At 36.0% G+C, this 21,171-nt stretch overlaps 1 protein-coding gene across 6 annotated transcripts in view; it reads right to left on the bottom strand.

Moving 5' to 3' along the window:
- Positions 1-21,171, bottom strand: part of FTO (FTO alpha-ketoglutarate dependent dioxygenase) — a 222,260-nt gene that overhangs the window by 159,946 nt on the left and 41,143 nt on the right. For all 6 annotated transcript variants that reach the window (XM_053953125.1, XM_053953131.1, XM_053953130.1 and 3 more), the window contains 4 exons: positions 19,224-19,881; positions 11,179-11,322; positions 4,817-4,896; positions 4,351-4,494 (listed from right to left, as the gene is read on the bottom strand). In XM_053953125.1, coding sequence (XP_053809100.1) covers positions 4,351-4,494; positions 4,817-4,896; positions 11,179-11,322; positions 19,224-19,881 — 1,026 coding nt within the window. The remainder of the gene's footprint in view (positions 1-4,350; positions 4,495-4,816; positions 4,897-11,178; positions 11,323-19,223; positions 19,882-21,171) is intronic.

The raw sequence follows: 21,171 nt of genomic DNA, 5'->3' as shown, positions 1-21,171 counted from the left end.
AATTGCAACAAGAGGCTGTTAAATGATGTGGACTGCCATCTCACACAGCTATCAAACTCTGCTCTGCATTCATCTCACAGCATCTCTGTGTAGCTCCAACCTGGGTTAATAAATTGGGGGTTTGGGGGGAAAATGTTTCACCCTCCAAGCTGGCCACTAAACTACTTGACAAGTGTCTGCTCTGAACTGTGACCTCTGAACAGATAACTGTTGATTTTGAGAAACAAAATTATCTTGATGAGGCAAGGGTGACATGATTTTTCTTCTGTAATAACTCTTCTCTGTAGCAGGAACTCACTCCTCTTGGCTTGTCTCCTTCCATGCACAGGAGAACCTGTACCAGTAAAAAAACCTCAACATTAAATACTGGAGAGACAAAAAAAGCTCATTTCTAGCCCTACTGGAATGGAAGTTAGAGAACATTAATCTTCTGAGACAAAACTCTCAGGTTAACAGCTCTTGCTAAGGATTTTTAATTTGGAGACTCCTATGCATGAGAAATAATTTTAGTTATCATTAGAAAGTATTTTACATGACTGAAGAGGACACAGCTTAAACATATTTACATATAAAAATATATAGGCTAAGTGTCTCAGGAATAATTTTCATCTTCTAATTGATTTTCACTTATGACTTACATCTGTGCAAGTAAGTTCAGAATCAGGCCTCATGTCTAATCTCAACATATTTTCAAGTTGTCCTTTAAGCGATGATTAAAGGCCAATTTTAGGTTATTGTCAATACTGGGTAGTAAAAGGCCAGCAGTATCATTTGACGTTTTGTGAGGCAATGCTCCTCAGTCAATTATTTAAAAATACTGGTTATTCAATGCCACACTTGTAGGTGATCTATGTTTTCTCTCTGCCATGGTAGTAGCCACCAACCATGCTCACTGCAATGTGCTAAAACACACTAACCTTCCTTTGGCTGCCTGCACCTCTCCCCTTCTCACCCATGACCTCAGTGTCTGACACCACATCCCTTCAACTCAGCTAGCCCAGGTTTCTACTCCTCATGCATTCTCCAAGCTCAATTTATCTTCTTCTGCCATAAAAACAGATTTGCTGTAGACAAAAGTGACTGTACCTCACAAGCAACAGGGCAACCAATTCAGTCTCTATTTTTAATCATGGTAATCAGGATTTGATTATCACAGCTGAGCAAACACCCTGATGTGAACAAACCCCTACCTTTCAAACTTGAGTTCTTAGTTTGAAACCTGACATATTTTCAACACAATCCCATGACACTAAGAAGACTTTCTCTGGTGTTTTACTACACTGAGGACATATGAATATTTGTTTGGTGCTGGCAAATACAGAAGCCTTGAAAGTACCTCACACCAACATGGAACTATTAGCAGATTTTGCATTAGTCAGAGCAAGAAAATTTTTCTTTGAAATGTGAAGAACAGGCTGGTGAAGATCTTTTCTGCAGATTTATTTTCATATGTATGAGCATTTACATGATCTGTCCAGCAGTATTTAGTCTGTGGTTTTCCCCAGGTGCCCTGTAGCTCTGTTTGGGATGTACTCAGCAGCTGTATATCTTTAGGAAAGCCAAGCAGGAGGGAAGATAGGAGGAGGAGCAAGAGGCTCCCATTCAGAGAATTGTGCAAGATCATTTCTTTTGGGATAAGTTATTCCTGACCAAACAACAATCTGACTGTGACTGTGTGTGAGCTGTCAGTCTATTGTACTCCACAGCTGCCAGGGAACTGCATCTGTTCACCCTCCTACACTCCTGCCACTAAAGTATCTGTGCAGACTGCAAGGCCATGAGCTACACAGACAAACTGCACGTGAACACCCTTAATTAAGGTTATCTTCACTTACAACTACAAAGTACACACTGGGAGCGAAGTGACTCACACATCTAACACACTGCACATACCTTGCAATTACTCAGATATGCCTTTGAAGGCTGTTTTAGTGAGGGAGACCATGACAACAAAGCTAGGTTTAAAGAAATATTAAACTTCCACCTGGCTGCCCACTAGAGATGCCAAAATCCTCATCAGGTTAGCAGCTTACTTTTTCAATAGGAATACTTCTGTCAAGACATCCAAGACAGGGCCCCGAAAAATGAACTCTGGGAAATCTAACATCAAGTAAGGACACTCCCCAGATACTCTTTTAGAGGCTTCTCTGCCCACCAAAAAACTGGAAAAAAATGAAGTCTCCACCTATGCTTCAGATCCTCAGTTCAAACACACTTTATCAGCACAGCAAGTCAATTTTCCTGCCCAGGAGTACAAAAGTGAAGGCACAGAACCATTCCTCATTCTTTCAGACCCGTTCTTAGGCTTTTTCCCTCGAGCAGACACAGATAATTCATCCAGGCCTCATTTGGCAGAGCAGTTAATTTCAGCACAGACTGTGAATCTGCTAAACTAGTAGATATTAGTTTGGTACTGTGAAGGTTCTGTTCTGGGTAATGTTCTCTGATGATTGCTTTGGAGGTAGCAGCAAGGGGGTAAAAAGAATGAACCCGTAGCATTTCAGGAAGATAAAGAACCAAGAAGAATGTCTGCACCTAGTTATAAGGGTTAAAACTGAAGAACTTCAGTTATGAAAATATTTAAAAATAAAACACAATTATATCATCACCTCTAGACACTATCTCATTTCAAGCTCATGATCTCTGGTTCAGAAGAAGATTAAAAAAAATTGCAAGGAGCTTTACGAATAGCACAGAAAGCTGTATATCAGAAATACACAGGCAAAACTGGGAAACTGGGTGGCAGTTCTCCACTAATCCTATGGAGATTTGGATTTTAGCGCTATTTTGATTTTACATTAAAAACTGTTAACAAAGAGTGTGAAATGAAAAGCACATTTTCATCAGTAAGCAGTTTGATTGTTTTAAGAAACAAAACAGTCTCTTGTTCTTCCATCTGTCTGATAAAGTTTGAACCTAAAACATGTATTAATGCCTGAAAAGACAATGATTTATCATACAAGAAGGTAGGAAGCTTTTATATGCAAGAAAAGTTGTGCTAGCTTCACAGGTCTTTATATTTTCAGCTCAGTGATGTTTGAAAAAACAAATAGGCATTTACCATAGAGATAAGCCTCTACTTGTGCAGCAATAAATGAAATTTAAATAGCACTCTAATAGCAAGTGAAGATTTGACCCTGGGATAAAAAATTAAGGAAAAAAAGAAGAAAAGAATAGTAAAATAGGTGGATGGGTAGTCTCTTTTCAAATTAAATATAGATCCAGGGTGTCTACTATGTCCACAATAAGTACAAGTTAAACAAGGATTGCTGTTACAGTATATCCCATATGTGTAACAGGAAACATCCCTGTATGTCACATTGCAAAATTATTCAGGTGACTGCAAACACCAGGGGCTACTCTCTCACCTGATGTAAACAGCACATGGCTTTGATGTTAAAGGACCCGTGCAAATTTATACCAGCTGTGCCTGTGGCCCTTGCTGTGCAAACCACATATGCGTGTAGTTTTATGGACTGAGCCTGATTAATGTTTTGTAAACCCCTGCATGCATCAGACTTCTTTAAATTGCCCCAGGAGCTGTTTTGGTAAAAGTCAAGGGCGCAAATCTTTTGCCAACACTATGCTCCATCTTACCAGCTGTAAACACAATACAGATAAAAATGTGTTCTACGAAGTTTTAGTAGCACTACGCAATATTGTATTCCTCAGTAGACAGAAATTTAAACATTTTACACAAATTCTAGTTTGAGTGCAAATGACCTTTGTACAGCTTCTAATTTATCTTAGTAGAAATACAGCACAGCTCCAAGCAAGAAAGCACTTCCAGCTTCAGTGGAATCCTGTCAAAGTGCATTAATACACTTGCATCTTTTGTAGCACTAAATGACATGCTTAAATATGTTCCTCACAATTATCTCCACTGTATTTCCTTCAGAACGTACTTCAGAGCCCACACTCACAATTGTGCCACCTATGGCATTATGCAAAAACCTGGTTCAACAAAAGCCAGGGAGGAATAACTGAAAAAGTCTACCTGCTCCTTTCCCTCTAATCCCTTCTCTCTCTTCCCTTCTGTTAGAGAAGTGCTAGAGTAGTCTGTTTGACCACAGAGTAGTCAAACAGTTCTGAGTAGTCTGTCAGTTGTGGCGTAGTATTTTGTGAAACTTCTATCACTTTACCAGCAGAGGGATCTTAAGAAGGAAAAATGAACACTTCCATGATAATCCCAATTACTGTACCCAAGTAAAAAAGTCATAAAAGCCACATTGCAAACTCATACAAAGCAATGCCTTCTAAGCAGCTGAACACACTTAATTGCCATTAACTCCATGAGGAGACTGCACTGCTCAGACCTGGCTGAAGTATTTTCAGTGTAGATCACCTCACCTCATTATGTATTTCTTCTACTTGTCTCACCACTGCAGCTTCCAGTGATTTCAAAGACAAAGCCATTGAATCAGAATCAGTCTGTAAATTCTGGAGTGCCAGTTCACACTGTCCAAGTATGTATTCCAATGTTCCTCTTGAAGACTATAAAGATACAACAAAAACTTACATATAGCCACTTCAGAAAATTTGTATTTCTCAACTACATTTCATCAGCAATCCATGAGGTGTGGTGCAGCACATTCACAATTCACATCTGATAAGCCTAGCTGGGAGTTAAGGCCAACCACCAATACAGAACCAAGTGTACCTCAATCAAAAATAAACAACAGCAGTTAATTAAAAGAGTTTGAGTCATAAGCATAACATGAACCACAATTCTGATAAGCCACCACAGTGCTGCATACATGGCACCAGGATATTGGCTTTACAAGGGACCAAACAGTGAAATGTTTTTGGTACTTACATCTGCCACCCTGTGAGTTGAGCTGAACCGAGGTGATAAACCAGCCAGAACACAGTGCTGGTGTGTCATATTGAGATCATCTAGGGATAGATTAGAAAACCTTAAGTACAGGGGAAAAATATACTTAATAAAAGTTAATCTGGTTAAATATGAATTAAGTACACTACTTTTCTTGCTTTAATGCTTAGAGAATTCAGTCACATAGCTCCAATGTTTTGCAGACCACAATAATTATTTACTATTCCAGAGTCAGAAATATTTCTACTTACACTAGCTTTCTCCTATACAGTTTAGAAGTGGCATTTTCCCACCTCTCATAGGGAAAGTCAACTAAACAAATTAATTCCTCCAAAACTGAGGAGACTATTAAGTATAGAGTACTGAGGAAACTAAAGAAACTACTCAGAAGTTACAATCTCTTTTCCCAAAATCACTAAAAAATGCTGAAAAAAATGCTACAAAAAAAAGAACTTATGAAAAAACTATTTCCTATAGACACATATGAGGATAAATTGCACAGTACCCAGTCTTGCAAGGGCCATAGAACATTATAATCTCTGGACATCACAATATTTAAATACCACAATCACTTTCAAGAAGAATTGTGTCAGAAAACAAACCTAAACACTTCCACTACCCCTTTCAGTGCCCATTCTTTGTGGCTGTATGTAGCAAACATAGAATTAGACTTAATACATTTTGATTTGCATCTTTATTCAAACCCTTGGCATAACTTTCATTGTATAGCTGCACCTTGGAATTGCTTCCAACTGTCTCTAATCATTTGTGAATCCCAGAAAGAAGCCTGTAATTTTAATTTAAGAGTTTACAAAAAATCTAAAACTCTAATTGTACAAAAATAGTTGAAGCTTCATTGATTGAATCTTTCAAAGCATATTAAAAAATACATTTTAGGTCATAAAAGATTGTGGCAAGGATTTGCTTTATTTTTCTCCTAAATATATATTAACTGAAAAGAAAAATCACTCTTTGTTAAATTGGCCGTTGTCCATCTGGCATTAAAAGCTTTTATTCGGATACAGAACACTACACCCAGAATGCTGTTTTGGTTTTAGAGCCAAACCAAAGCTGTATCATTCCTTGGTCACCCATGTTGGAAGTACCACAGTGTTCTTGTGGGGTTCAGTAAAAACAACCCTTAAGGAGTCAGCCTCAGTTTTACATGACTAAGCACTGACCCATGAGGTCTGCAACACCAAAACAGAGTCTCCAGTAGAGAATGCAGGCTCTTATTCTCTACATGGGACTCCCCTGTCAATAGAACTTCTCAGTGATTTTCCTGTTATTTACAGATAGCAGATACATTTTGGAACCTGGATGTTGCATACTCAGTTTTTAATTGTGGAGGCAAGTTCACAGGGTACATCTGTCTCTCCCTGCACTGTAGTGACATCTGGGGTTTTCTGCCTCTTGTTTTCGCAAAATACATCCCTCCAGCACAGAACCTCTGCTTAGTCCTCTCCTGCAATTTATCCTCATATGTGTCTATAGGAAATAGTTTTTTCATAAGTTCTTTTTTTTGTAGCATTTTTTTCAGCATTTTTTAGTGATTTTGGGAAAAGAGATTGTAACTTCTGAGTAGTTTCTTTAGTTTCCTCAGTACTCTATACTTAATAGTCTCCTCAGTTTTGGAGGAATTAATTTGTTTAGTTGACTTTCCCTATGAGAGGTGGGAAAATGCCACTTCTAAACTGTATAGGAGAAAGCTAGTGTAAGTAGAAATATTTCTGACTCTGGAATAGTAAACTTCAAACTACTGCCAGCTCCTCCCTTTTCTCTCTGATCCTGTTCTCCGTTTTCTCCTGCTCCTGCTCTGTCCCCTCTGGGCTTTCTTCTGACAAATGAATTACCTGGGCTCCACCAGCAGCACTGAAAGCCTTGTGCTTACACAGCCTTTGTCAAAATAACAGACTAATGGATTTGTCTGTGTACAAACACTGAAATAACACACAGGCACTTAATTCTCATTCTACTACTGAACTATCAGTGAGCTGAGGAGTCAAAGCACTTCAAGAGGAACAGTGTGACACCCATGTCACTGCAGACTATTGCAACATAACAAATAAAAGGTATAAAGATAAGGAATTCTTAGCCAATTCTTAAAGAAGTGGAGGCAAAAGGCCCTAAACTTATTACTTGGAGGTAAAGTATTTCCCAGGAAAACACAAACCACAATGAAAAATGGCTCCCAGAATTACCAACAGGGATTTATATAGTCTTTTCTATCTTCTCTAAAGTGTTCCTCATGACCTTTTTAGACAGTTGTCTTTTTTCAAGAGGCGAATAAAAGGTACAGTGGTGTTTAAAGCACTGGCAAAATCTTTGATATTCTAACCACCACAAATATCTACGAACAAAAGTGAAATGGAATGGACTTTCGCTATTAATTTTCTTAACTACCATTAACAAATAAGAAAACCACACACAAATAAAAACGAATTAAAAGTCTAAAAGCTAGAAAAATAACTAATTTAAAAGAAATGTGTCAGAGTTGTCAAACTTCACGATCAAAGTTTGGTAATGACAAATAGATTCCTAGAGCTCTAAGTCTTAATAGTAGGGAATATACCATTTGGATTAAATGTGGACTCAAAAAAAAGGAGTGGGTGAAAAGCTCCAACACATTCAAGATGCTAGAGAGCAAAGAGGGTTCAAGTTAGTTTGTGAAAACAGAAGCAGATTAAATATCTAGAAATAGTTTAATGAGACACTTTATACATGTGGAAGTGTTTCCATTAAATACTTATCTTTAACCACAAGCCAACCTCTGCAATATGTGCAACCTACTTCTGGTTGGTTATGAAAATAATTTTTTGATGCTTCTCAAACTATAATTTGCTGGGGGTGGGGAGTGGTATAAGATTCAAAGTTCATCTTCATGCTGTTTTAAAACCCTAACCTTCAAGCTAAGAGCTTGATCTATGGGAAACAGCTGCAGAAAAGTAAATCTGCCTTTGAAAGAGTCCAGAATGTATTTTTGCTAAGTATGTTTTGAAGTCATGGTAGGAAAATTAGTGAAAATTGTAAATCTGCTTGCAAATCTGGTCATGTCTAACTCAAAGATTAGGGAAAATATTCCAATTCAATAGTAGGACCATGACAAGCCTAGTTTAGCATGCTCTAGGACAGAGCAGATGGGGCCCTTTGCTCACCTCCACGCGTTTTGGATTTATTGCATGCACCCAACACGTTTCATATTAGACACCCCTTGACTGTGTACTTGAGACAGCAGGGTTCAGTGTGCACTTCCTCTGCAGACCAATATATTATTCTAAATTGAGCTAAAGTGTTTCCGTTTCTTGAGTGATATAAAGTTTAGATTTGAATTTTTAGGCAGCAGACTTGCAGCCATTCACCAGACTTTTTCTTCATATTAAGAAAAGCCTAAAAAATTATTTTAAAAAAATCTGTCTTCCTGAAAGTAATTTTGAGTTTTTATTGGTTTTGCTTAATAAAATACATTTATATTATTGTAATAGCTTAAAAGAAGGATGGATGTGATAACCTTATGTTTAGTATTAATATACATCTAAATTATGGCTCATGATTTCATCTGAAGAGGGCTGCTGAGAAGGAAGATGTAAATTAAATTATAAGACATTTTAATTAATTTCTCCCCAGAACAACAAAAAACATTTATAAAGCCAATGAGGAGAGGAACAGAAACATTATTAAATGTCTACTAGAAATGCTGAAAAGAAAAAACAAATGGGGTTTTTTTGTTACTTTGCTATGCCCATTGATCTTGATTTACAAGTTACTGTAATTGCACGTTACTATAAGAAACATCCAGTTACCACACTTTCTTATATAGATTTGTGTGTACCACAGGAAATACTAGTGGTATTACAGGTACAGGAATTGATAGGACCTGACTTTTAAATTATAAGCAACATATTCAATGTGATGTTTCAGCATTTTCAACATTCATATAAAGCAGTAACACTACACCAGTCCAGCAAGTGGAAGAACAGACCTACAGAGTGGCTGAGTTCTGTGCTAGGGTGGGTGAGTCAGTGGTGGTCACAACCAGTCCTCCCAGTCCTATCAGTCAGTGCCTGTACCTGAACCACCACCAGCTACAGGACTCTTCCATGTTCTGTTTTCTAGATGTCTTGCATTCTGCCACTGCTTTTAACCTAATGCCAGTAAGAGGACTCTGCTTACTGAAATGAGGTTCTGGAATACAGCATGGACAAAAGCATAAGATAAATGAATCTTCTTTTTTTATTATTGCCAAGTGACTTTTTTTTTACAGAGTTTTCATACTTTGTCTTTTAGTTGGCATCCTCAAGATACCCCTTCTTAAAAGTAAGTGCAAAATATCTGAACAGTAAAAAATATACTGGAACTATATATGTTTCCTTATATTGTCTTTCACTCCAAGTTAAAATGATAAAGGCAGTTGTGCTACACAAAGAAACCTAATAAAAGGGCCATTTCGAGAATACCCTCTAAGATTAGAAGAGTAATTTTTTTCCCAAGTAATTGAAAAGAAACACAAAGACTATGGAAATGCAGAGGAGATTAAAAAAACACCTGGCCTACAGAGCTCAAATCTGTAGCTCTTCAAAAGTACTAATAAGAAAGTGATTTACACATCATCTTCAAAAGAATGTTTAATATATCCTTTGTTTCCATCTAAACATGCTCATGATGTTACTCATTAAATAAACTAACTTTCTGATCTACCCTTCATATAGAATCTCTGAAAATACTTTAGTCACTATATAAATTCTACTAGGGAATAAAAAACACCCTTATGATCTGGTAACTCAATCAACTACAACCTACAGTATTTTGCAATAAAAATACTAAAGTTAGTCCCCTTCTTTTATTAAATACTTTCTGAATCTCTTGGCTAGCATTGCTCTATATGCTCAAAGTTTCCAGTCAGGAAGGATTAGATAAGAAGTTTACTTGATGCCCTAACTGCTATTGCACAAAAATAGATTATAATAACCTTGCTACAAATGTTTAGCTGCCACTTAAACTTCATTTTCATTGTCCCTCTTTCCTTCTAGGCTTCTACTTAATACCCTTACAAAAAAGTGAAGCACATTCAGACCACTATGCCAATGGATCTCACATCTTAACACCTGATCTTTCCATGTCTGAACATTCTTCAGAACACAGTTAGTCCAGTACTTCTACACGACGTTTCCCTGATGGCAGTGCAGAAGATTTGATGAGATAAGTAAGAACAAGGAATGGTACATGGTTTTTATGATGGCTTATAAAGGAATTGTTTTTAGTATATATACTGTGAAAGGTAAAGTTGAAAAGACTGTTCTGCCCATAAAGCTGGGAGTGTGACAAGTCATTCTAGGGACATTCCACAGAATACATCTTCCAAGTCACAATCATATAAGCAGGGAGCTCTGCAAGTGCTCACGGTCTTCAAAAATGAAGTCTGTCAAGCCAAGACACTAAACAGACCAACATGATGTTATCAGAAGCCTTGTTCTTTTTTTTGTGTGATTTATGACTAAATTTATTTTAAAAAAAATAATAACCAAGAGAAACAGAAGCCAAAAGAGAAAGCAAGAGATTTCGTGTCAACAAACCTTAGCAACAGTTCTCGCTTCATTTCTTTCAATGGATAAACCTTAGCACATGAGCTCAGCTGCTCAAGCAAATTAACTCAATTTAATTTTCTTTTCTTAATCCTCTACGCTTGAGACATTGAGACTCATTCTTGGAGTAAGACAGCTGTGTTCATTATGATCTTAGTATAATCCCACTATGAGAAAACAGCATGCTTGAATGTAGACATAGTAGCAGGAGAGAAGTGTCATGTGTAAAAGTGGAGACTAATAAAATATCCACAGATTGGCATAATGATTGAATCCTCTGTGGTACCAGAAAACTTTAAGACACTCATTCACATCTTACATAATACAGGTGTCACTAAGCCAAGCTGAAGAACAGAAATTTATTTGTTGAACATAAGAGATGCTCAGAAAAACCACATTAAGAATACAAAAAGAATCTAGAAATACAAAAATGGGATGGATACAGCACAACTTCTGGGAAGATCTGGGGAAATTCTAGTTATGGCCTGAAGCATAACTTGGACTAGTAATTCTGACTGCACAACAGATAGAAAAACGATTTCTTTCTTAGCTGTAAAGTGAAAGAAACATTAAGAAAAAAGTTCCCCAAAATACTTTGGAAGTAGGCAAAGTAGGAGGAATTGACTATATACTCCAACTAGATTTCATGTTTTTCTAAATAAGGAAAGTCCTAACTGTAAGGAAGGTATGGTAACTTATTTTAACATAAGTGTAATTTTCTGTGTTTTCAACAGACAGTTCAACTTTTTAGTCCTTGAAAATTACCAAGCATCAAGTAGATGTCTCCTTGGTGAAGTGGCACTGCCAAGCCAGGTGTCTCTATGTCCCATGCTACCTTCAAGCCTACATGCCAAACAGCTGGGTCTCTTCCCTTCAGTTCCTGTTCGTTGCTTTCTTGTACAGATGAATCTTGAGAGAGAGAAAGAGACCACAAAAATGAGGGAATAGGTAAGAATCATAAATACAAAATCTAGTTTAGACTTAAAGATATGCTGTATTGGTACAATCTTAATAGGCTTAAAGATTCTATAGTCTCCATTTGCTATTATCATCATCTCCAAATCCAAAAGTATGCAACAGGTAAAAGAAAAAAGAAAAGCCATATGAGATCAAGAATTTTTTTGCAACCAACTTTACCAAGATGAAAACTAAGTTAACAACCAAGGGAAGGCTAATCAAGTCAAGGCTTGTAATGGACTTAAGATTTTCTGAAATTCTTAGGCACATGTAAGGGAAGTTTTAGCCAAGCATCACTAATTTTTTTTCCTTACTAAAACTACAAGCATGGAAGAAAAAAATAAAAAAATGCAGCAACACTGATATAACAATAGATAACTTTTGAAAGAATTTCAAGTCATAAACTGCCAAAGCATTTTAGGAAAAATTTCATTTGTTTATCTACTTGCAATTTCACCAAATCATAAACTGAGGCAAAGGTGAAATAATGGTTACAAAACACAGTCTAGACCAACAAAGCAAATCTTGGAACCATCTCTGTCATTCTTTTCTCAAAATTACTAGTCAAACATGCTAGATAACATGTGCAAGAGCCAATGAAGCTTCAATACATTTGTCACAACACTTTTCTTATCATTATGCAACATGAACATGTTGAGCTTGGGGAAAAAATAATCCACTGCATAGAAATAGTATTTAGAGCTTAATCCCTCAGAACTATTTTCATAAGCTTACTTCACTGCAGTATAAATTGAAAGATACAGTCAGCATTTATAACAAGGTATTTGGGAGCCATGGTGTAACAGTTTTACAGCTAAAGTAACAGTGCATTCTGACAGAGAGGGATGAAGTTTTAATAAGTAGTTGGCACAGAACAGCAGTGAACATTTAGAAATTAACTATGCACCATGCCCAACTCTTGCTTAGAACTTAGCAACTGTGTCCATTTCACTGTCCACTTGAAATGTGCTTTTATGTAATAACTTTTAAAACCTTTGTCTTAAGTAAATGCTAGAAGAAAAATATTAAAGATGTATAGCTCTTATTATAAGAGGCACACACAAAGTGTGACCACAAACTCACACTTTTAAAATATTCATGTCATTCATCTCACATGGTTACTGCATGTTGTTTAGCTGGGGGCATATCAATGAAGTATTATCTATATTCAGGAAGCAGAGAGACAAAGCCTATTAAAGAGCCAATCTAAATGTTCTTAAGTGAAAATTCTAACAGTCCCCAAGTTCCCTCCCTTCACTGCTGCAGTGCACATCCAACTGAAGCTCTGGCTTGGGAGCAGGCCCTTCCATCAAGGACCACACAAATGAGAAAACAAGAGCTAGCAAATACTCAGAAAAATCAATACTAAACTCTTCAAGGGGCTTTCATATTTTCTACCCTGTTCAGATAAATTGTAACTTAATTTAAGAAAAATGTTTTCTGAAAACTGCAAATAGGATGGCTTTCAAGGCATTTTTAATGCAATACATCATGGATATTACAAAAAGAAGTAACCTTTCTGGGTTAACTCTCTCTGTTGTGCTGCCTTCCCATTCACTTTGGCAGCAGCACTGTTCACAATATGGCAGCAATAAAATATAGGACTACAATCAGAGACAGCAATTTCAATCAAAGTTTCCTGGGGTCTCCTCATAAATCCAGCACCTTTGGAATGTGCTCGTTAAAATGACTTATTTTTTGCAGTTTGATAAATTTTTTATTGCTTAAGTACTGAGTTCAAATACAGCTCACAGTCTCCTTTTCTCTATAGTCTCAATTATTGCACCTTATAATTATCAGCAGCAATTGAAACTGATTGCTCCTACCATATTATTTTGGTAACAAATGGAAGCAAGCTGCTACTTGCTTTTAAATGTAAGCTACCCTAAAACTGAGAGCAAGGGAAAAACAGACACCATAACATTTGTGGCATGTCCCCAAGTAGCACTGACAAACTTTTACATAAAAAGAAGTTTTTATTAAATTCTCTATGACACCTCAAGAATGATTTGATGCTGTATATTTATTGATATAATTACAGTTGCCTTTTAAGTGAAAACATTTGTATGTAGGATGCATCTAAATCATAAGAATTTGAGAATAATTCATGTGAATAAATCACGGATCACATACCCATCACACCTTAACACAACGTATTTTGTAGTAAGCCATACAGAAATGGTCAAACGTAAAGTATTTAATGGCAGTATAACAAAACTATGTGCAGATGAATTCTGGTCAGCAGAGATTTACAGACTTGGGCCTGCAAGAAACCTTTATGCTGGAATCCCAAATAAAATGGTGTAACGAAGTAAAATCTTACCACAACATAACAATACCTCATCAAACCTGTAATTATAGTAGAACCATGAAAGAGAGAATGTAGCTGCAGAAAATTGGCCACAGCATTATGCTTTTAATGAGACAGCTCAGATTTCAGAGATGTTCCAGCACTAAGATCTGATCTTATCAGGTTTGGGTCAGGGTTAGGTTCAGAACAATATGAAACTTGTTTTCCTGGAACTACTTTGGTTATTGTTCCAGAGCACAGAAAGTAAAAGTAGCTTTGAAAGATTTCTTTGCTATTTGGCTCCAAAATCTTGCAGAGTTTGAAACTTTTTGATGCTCTGAAACCTAAATGATCTCTATTCAAGTCAAACTGTAATGCCAAATCATATCCTAAATGTAACCTTACATACCATTTCTTAAGAAAATAGAATCACTGCCAACACATTGCTAAGAACAAGGACTGTGAGCATTTATTTCAACATTAAATCCAACTGACCACTGTTATTTTTTTTAAGAGATTGCCTGATTTTTTCCAGAATGTAAAATAATTTGGGCACATATTCCTCAATTAAAAATACATAATTTTTCAGTCTCTTTCAATAGCAATATGTTATATGCAAGAAGCGAAAGAAGCAGAGCATGCTTTGCTTCTCAGCAGCTGATGGGAAAGAAGAAGTATCTACCCAAAGTTATTTCCTCTACCTCATTACTGAAAAGCCATAGTATAAGAGGTTAAATTCTATTGACATTTAATTTTTTCTTGCAACTGACATTCACAAACCAAAAAAAACATAAGATTTTGCCAACAATGTTCTTATCAATTCATGTTTGGAATGCTGTATCCACATAAATCAGGAACAAAAGCACTAAAAAAAGAAGAAACAATATTCTGTCATCCCTTCATTTCTGAAGGAGAGGCTGTATTTGATCAGTGAGAAGATGTTTAAAAGAGACCCCACAACCCACAACAATTTATTCAAGTGATGATTTCTTTTTAGACAACAGGGATTCTAATATATTATTGTGAAATTTAGCGGGTCACTAAAAATGTGTGGCTTTCAGAACATAAATCAAACTGGTCAGACTCTACAAGTTAGAGCTGTTACCATTTCATACACTTACCCATTTCTTTAAAAGTAAGATCAAATTTTCTATATACCATTTCTGTTATTTCAACAAGTAATATTTCTGTTATATTATTGACATTAGAAATTATTCTAATCCTGTAAAAACATTAAGCAGTACATAAAGAGGACTATTCTCAACTACAAAGTTAGATTGACTTCAATGCTGAACAACTTCTGTAGTTTCAGGGTTATTTTAATATGATAGGGAAACATACATCTGTAGTGGATCTCAATTATTTTTATTCCCAATTAAATTAAATAGCCATCATTAGGCTACGTACCAGGATGCTGCTTCTAACTTCACAGAGTAAAAACATATAAACAACTTTTTACAAAAGAAACAAGCACAAAAGGTCCTTGAAGATTAGTCATCACTGCAACTAACAGTAAGTTTGTTAAACCTTTTAACATTACCTTGTCAGCAGACAGAGCCAGTTGTCTAGAAGTTCAAGAGTTAAACAGCAAGTAGCCCTTACAGCAAGAAAAACTAGATATGGTAAAGAATCTAGAGAAAACTACTTATCTAATCTCTTCCTCTGTGGGAAATCCAGGTAAGAGAAAGATGGACACACTTCAAGTGTTTACATTTTTTTCCATCTCCTGTAAGTTCATAACTGAAACAAGTCTCTACTTCAAAGAACATCTTTAGAACCAGCTAGTGCTCTGCTAAGTAATAAAACTTCCTACAAAACTTACATTGACCTGATGGAAAGCTAGTCATTAGGAACTTTTCATGGATAAAATCCAATTTTTGAAAATGCCCTTTTTCTACTGGACTGCAATTCACTTTTATAACTGCAGCAGGAAATAAATATGGGTTATTAGCTTACTATATTAAATTCCTGAACAATTTTTTTACCTTCATGCTCTCAGGTGATAGGATACTTGTAAGCTAATGTGTTATTAAAAATGCTGAATTGGTCAAAATTTGTAATTCCCGTTCCTTGATAAATTCTGAAATATAAATTAATTCCAAATACTGTCAGTGGCAGTATAATTGAACACATATTCTGTAACCTATTCAGTTGTGCATATGCATCCTGACTACCATTCATGCAGCATACACACTAAAAGGAAACCTCTCAAATTTTGATGAGGCCCCATTCTCATCACTTCACAACCTACTCTTAACCTAAGGTAATGTAAGTAAAAGCATCAAGCTAAATGTTTATCTTATTTTGTTGTTAGAATTGTGCCTTATTTAAAGTTTCTTTGAAAGAGTTTTACAGTGGAAACAAGAAAATAAACACTGATGCCAATTAGAATATCAGCTTGTTTCAATATCTTTATGTTGATGTCTAAATTTCTTTTCTGGCATATTGAAAACTGCTTCTACTCCAATTAACACTGATCAAAGTTTCAAACATGAAATTTTCATTATGGCATCAAACAATGAACAAATGAACAAGAAAACAAGTTGTTTCAATTACAGCAGTATCTGTTTTAATGCTATTCAATCCAGTAAGTAGGTACAAAACAAATTCTGATATAAAGATGTACATGAAAGTAAAAAGAAAACCATATAACCTGAGTTGTGCATCTCTAAACAGTCTGACAGAGCTGCCATAGCTCAGTTAGACTGCTGACTCCAAGGGTGCTGCTGCTCAAACTCTGACAACCTGGGGATTGTGCATTACAGCAGGGTAGGTCAGCACCAGCCATGCAGCTCTGAAGCCCGAGCTCACACATGCCAAGGCTGCCACAGACCCTCAGTGTCCAGTGGGGATTTGAGGAATTGAGAGCTGACAAAACAAACATGCAAGACCTGGCAGAAAAAAGAATCAAGCCAGTTCCAACAAAAATCAACATGCTTAATTTGTGTTTTCATTTCCCACTGAATCAGTGTTTTCTCACAGAAAATTACTAATCCAGCTCATCTACATCTTCTAAGGGAAAATAGCTCCAACAAAAAAATTCTGACCACAGCTACTGTTTTTATTATGTATTCTGTAATGATTCTGTGACAGTCTTTTTGCACTACACTAAGAATTCAATGCTAATTCAATACTAAATGAATGAATGGAGTAAGTGCTAATATCGGCATAAAAACAAAACATATTTATGGAAAATAAGAAGAGAAGTCAAGACATAACTCCACAAAGATATAACAATATTCTTCAAAAACATGTTGAGATCCTCATGTTTCACAGTTACGGAGACCTGGTAATACGGGAAATATTGAAAGTCTTTGCAGAAACCATCAAAACATTGACATTATATAGAACTGGAAAGAATAATATTATAAACATTGATGAGCTCGTCACCATCAACATTGGAAGGCTGTCAAGAGAAACTCAGAAGAGCAAAAAGACAATCTACTTCTCTAGAATCAAATCCTCTTGGATGCACTGGGTACAAAACTTTAACACAAAGAGATATTTACTGACACTTCAGTTACAAAACCATACTCCTAAGTATAAACAGGATGCATTTCCTCCAATTTATGAATAAGAAGGTCATTGTTTTAGGGCTATACAATGACAACCACACCCTGAGCACAGATGGGAGTGAACTGCTGGCACACAGAGCTGGACTGCAGGATATCTCTCCATGATGCTCCATAGCCACGGCAGGCACCTGAAACTCTCTCTAAAGCTCAAGAACCCAACTTGAGCAATGCAAAACCAGAAAAATTTCAAGTAGTGACTTAATTTTTTTTTAATGCTAGAACAATCAATTTATTTACTAGAAAGATCCTGCTTTCTCTGTTTTTCTATTTCCAAACTTTGCAGAAAAAAATATACAAACTTTCAATTGTAAGTGTATTTATGAAAAAATCCTTGTATTCAGCAAAAGTGATTGTACATAGATATCAAAGTAACTTTTAGCCTAAGTATATAAAATATTTCTATCTACCCACATCAACCAAATCTTCTACAGAATTTGCAGTGGTTTTAAAACACCATAATTTTTATTTAACTTACTGAATAAAAGAAACAAAATCAACTGACGAGTTATGAATAAACATAGCAGCTTTCATTTTTATTAATTTATAGCTCTCTGAACTTAAAGGGACTCACTTTTTTTCCACTCCATAAGCAAACTTTAAAATAAAGTAAGAAAGTTTTAAGCCCACTACAATAAATCCTCATACACACTATTATTACTGCAAGTTCATGTTTAGGTTTCTTTAACTTAAAATCCTACTGAAAAACATATTTCTCTACAGTACTAATGGAAAAAACCCCAACACATCTACTTGACACCATTGACAAAAAGGACAGAAAGAAGTTCATGAAGAAAATTACACTTTTACCAGTCAGGAAATCTCTTCAACTCAGTTTGCTAAGCCAGTTGATGTTTTATATCCAGGAAAATGTACATTATATGACTTCAGTTGTACATTAAGTAACAAAGTGACACTAAGTTTCAAAACTAATAACAAAACCAATAAGAGAATGCATGTGGGAGTATAAACTATTATTTTTATATCACAGTCTTTAGCCAAAACCTATTGAAGTCAATGCAAATTCTTTCTCTGTTCTAAAGCAAACATCATAGGATTTTTGGAAGAAGAAAAAATCCATTGTGAATGATGAAACATAACAGAATATATGAAAATTCAAATAATGTTTCTAAATTCTAACCTTATGTTTGCAAAACTAAGAGTCATTAAAAAATATCCAAGCCTTTTTTCAAGCATTGTTAGGGAAAAAAAAAAAAATCCTCATGTTTGCTCTTAAATAACAATAGAAATGGGGTAGATACTTTAAACTAAAAATTAAATATTTAATGATGCTTCAACTGCACTTTTACCACCACCACCCCTAAAATGATGCATGTAATTCATCATTAAGCAAATGATGAATTTTTAAAATAAGCAAGAGCCTGCAAAGCCTATCAGACAAGAGTTGTTTTCATGTAGTGTCCACTCTTCCCAGATAGAAAAATGTTGGCAAGTCCTCCATAAAACACACATTAACACTACAGCATGCCTAGACAAAATGTATATAATTCTGAGTAAATACAGTAATACTTCTATCCAAAACCAACTGAAAATGATCTTTCCAAAGAAAGAAGAGTAAAATCAACATGAAACAAAGCAACTCTGTATATGACAAATAACACTGTAAAAATGGTGATCCCAAGCACAGTGAAACATTTTACAGGATAGAAAACATGCACATGCATTAACCTAAGAAAGGTATTTGACACATTTTGATTTCCTGGCTCTTAGTCAGGGAATTAATTATACCAATGTTTAAATCTAGTTAGAGAATGACTGCTAAACCAGCTGCAGTAAACACAGCTATTTTGCACAGGTTTTAGTGGAAATAAAGATGAGACTTCACTACAAACAGTACCACAATGCATTCAGAAGCACGTGACAAGTCTAGACCCGCATGCAGGTGTGCTTATGCACATACACACAAGGGAACACAGGAGAGCTTCAGGGATTTCAGGGACTTTTGTGACTGGTCAAGTCCCATCACTCACCTTCACAGCTGTAACTGTACACAGCCACTGCTGACCTTTCCACCAGGTTCTCGTCATGGTGCCAGCTCACTGCCATGTTCCCCATTCCAAAGTAAGGTTCTTGTTTCAAGTACAGCATTTGTAGTGGATCCATATAATTTAATAAAGTCAAATTATAAGATGTTCTGTTCTTTAGACTTCTGTCATCCTCTGATACACAAAGACTGTTTTGATCTTTCGAAGCAAACTCTTGCTCCATAAGAGAAGTAGCAAAATTTTGCTTCCTATCTATTACAGCAGGATCTTTAATTTCTTTGTTCTCAAACAAATTTTGTCCTTGTAATGCCTTGACTGTTTCAATATGCAAGTAGTCATTAAGTCTCATTAATGCTTTACAAGCATCACGTATTTGAGGACTGCAATATTTTATATCATAACTTTCTGTAGGCCAAGGAACTGTAAATAATCTTGTGTTCAAGTACTTATAAGTGCACCCTGGGTTTCCAATTAATATGCGAGACACTGGAGTAAGAAAGTCTTTTCTTTTGATCCTTACAAGATCTTGAAAGAAACAGTTGTGTTCTCGCAAGGTCAGAAAGCTTTCTTGTACCATTTGATGGAGCTCTTCAGGTATTGTATCAGATTTCCTGAAAATCAGCTTGGAATACTTGGTCTTCCACTAAAGGAGGAAAAAAGCCAAACAACAAAAAGAGGAAAAATAATTATTCTTTTTACAGGAGTCAAGATATTTCAAGACAAGGCAAAGCTGTTAACAAGAATAAGTCTAGAATGTGGTGAAGATATACATGCCAGCACTTGTTACTTTGTTTTCATATTTCAGGATATTGCACAAGCTGTGAATATGTACCAGTGGCTTAAACCAGAGCAAATCTCCAAATAAATACATACAAAGACTCTAGAACAATTCAGCAGAACATACAGCTCATCTGATGAATCAGTAGATAATGCCACTTTTAAGTATATAAACAATAGAATATCAAACAATAAGAAAGTGATTTCTCTTTTTGCAATGGTTGCAAAGACCCTTCAGTTTCATTCTGATGTACAGACATCTAGAGGGCTACATGATAAACTCAAATAGCTTTATATAACAATATTTTTCAGGGAAAAAATAACAAAAACAAAATGTACATTTTTAAAAAATATGCTGTTAACATTCTGGTGCTTTCTATTCTTACATTCCTCAGTACCTGCCAATTATCTCTCATTTTATATAAAAGCTCTCTTTTGATAGCAGAAAATGTCCAAACTTATTTGCTTCCCCAGCTCCCTACCTGTAGTGTCCTTTTCCCTCACATCCTCTTGTGGCCACACCAGCTCTGGTATCAGCTGGAGTTCAGAATCCAGCAGTGTGTGGAGGCAGCAACTCCCAGCAAGGTATAACACTGCTAATCAGCAGCTTCGTGCTTTGTATGCACAATACTGCTTCCCACTCCAGGAAGGCTTGGATAATTTTATTTTGTTAATCTGGTTTTCTAAGGAAGTGAGTATCACATAATCACACCTTTTATTGGTTGCCTGTAAATCTGCTTTAACTACTGCTGAGGCTGTTTGGCAAACTAGACAAAAGCTAGGGAATAAGTTCTTTTAAAGAGTGGGTTCTTACGTATTTCATTAAAATTAATAGATAAATAAAAGAAACAGATGCATACTAGTGCCCTAGTAAGGGAGGGGCTGTAATGTGAGTGTATCAGGCATCAATTAGCATCTGTGAAGCTCCTAAGGACTCACCACAGGTAGGTACTGATGGTGGTGTGGGGACACATATTAAAGTAGACTGAAATCTGAAGGCATTAGGCAATGGGGTAAGAGCACATGGATGCATAAAACTGATCTGCCAAAACTTTTATTAGTCTAATAGCTTATGTTCAAAGTGCTCTTAACAAGACAAATAAAAGTCACCGGCACAAAACACCACACTGACCTACAATCCATCTGTGAGCTCCTT

The sequence above is a fragment of the Vidua chalybeata genome, chromosome 11 (genome assembly GCF_026979565.1).
Source record: "Vidua chalybeata isolate OUT-0048 chromosome 11, bVidCha1 merged haplotype, whole genome shotgun sequence".
In the NCBI taxonomy this organism is placed as follows: Eukaryota; Metazoa; Chordata; class Aves; order Passeriformes; family Viduidae; genus Vidua; species Vidua chalybeata.
This window is presented reverse-complemented; position numbering and strand designations above follow the sequence as displayed.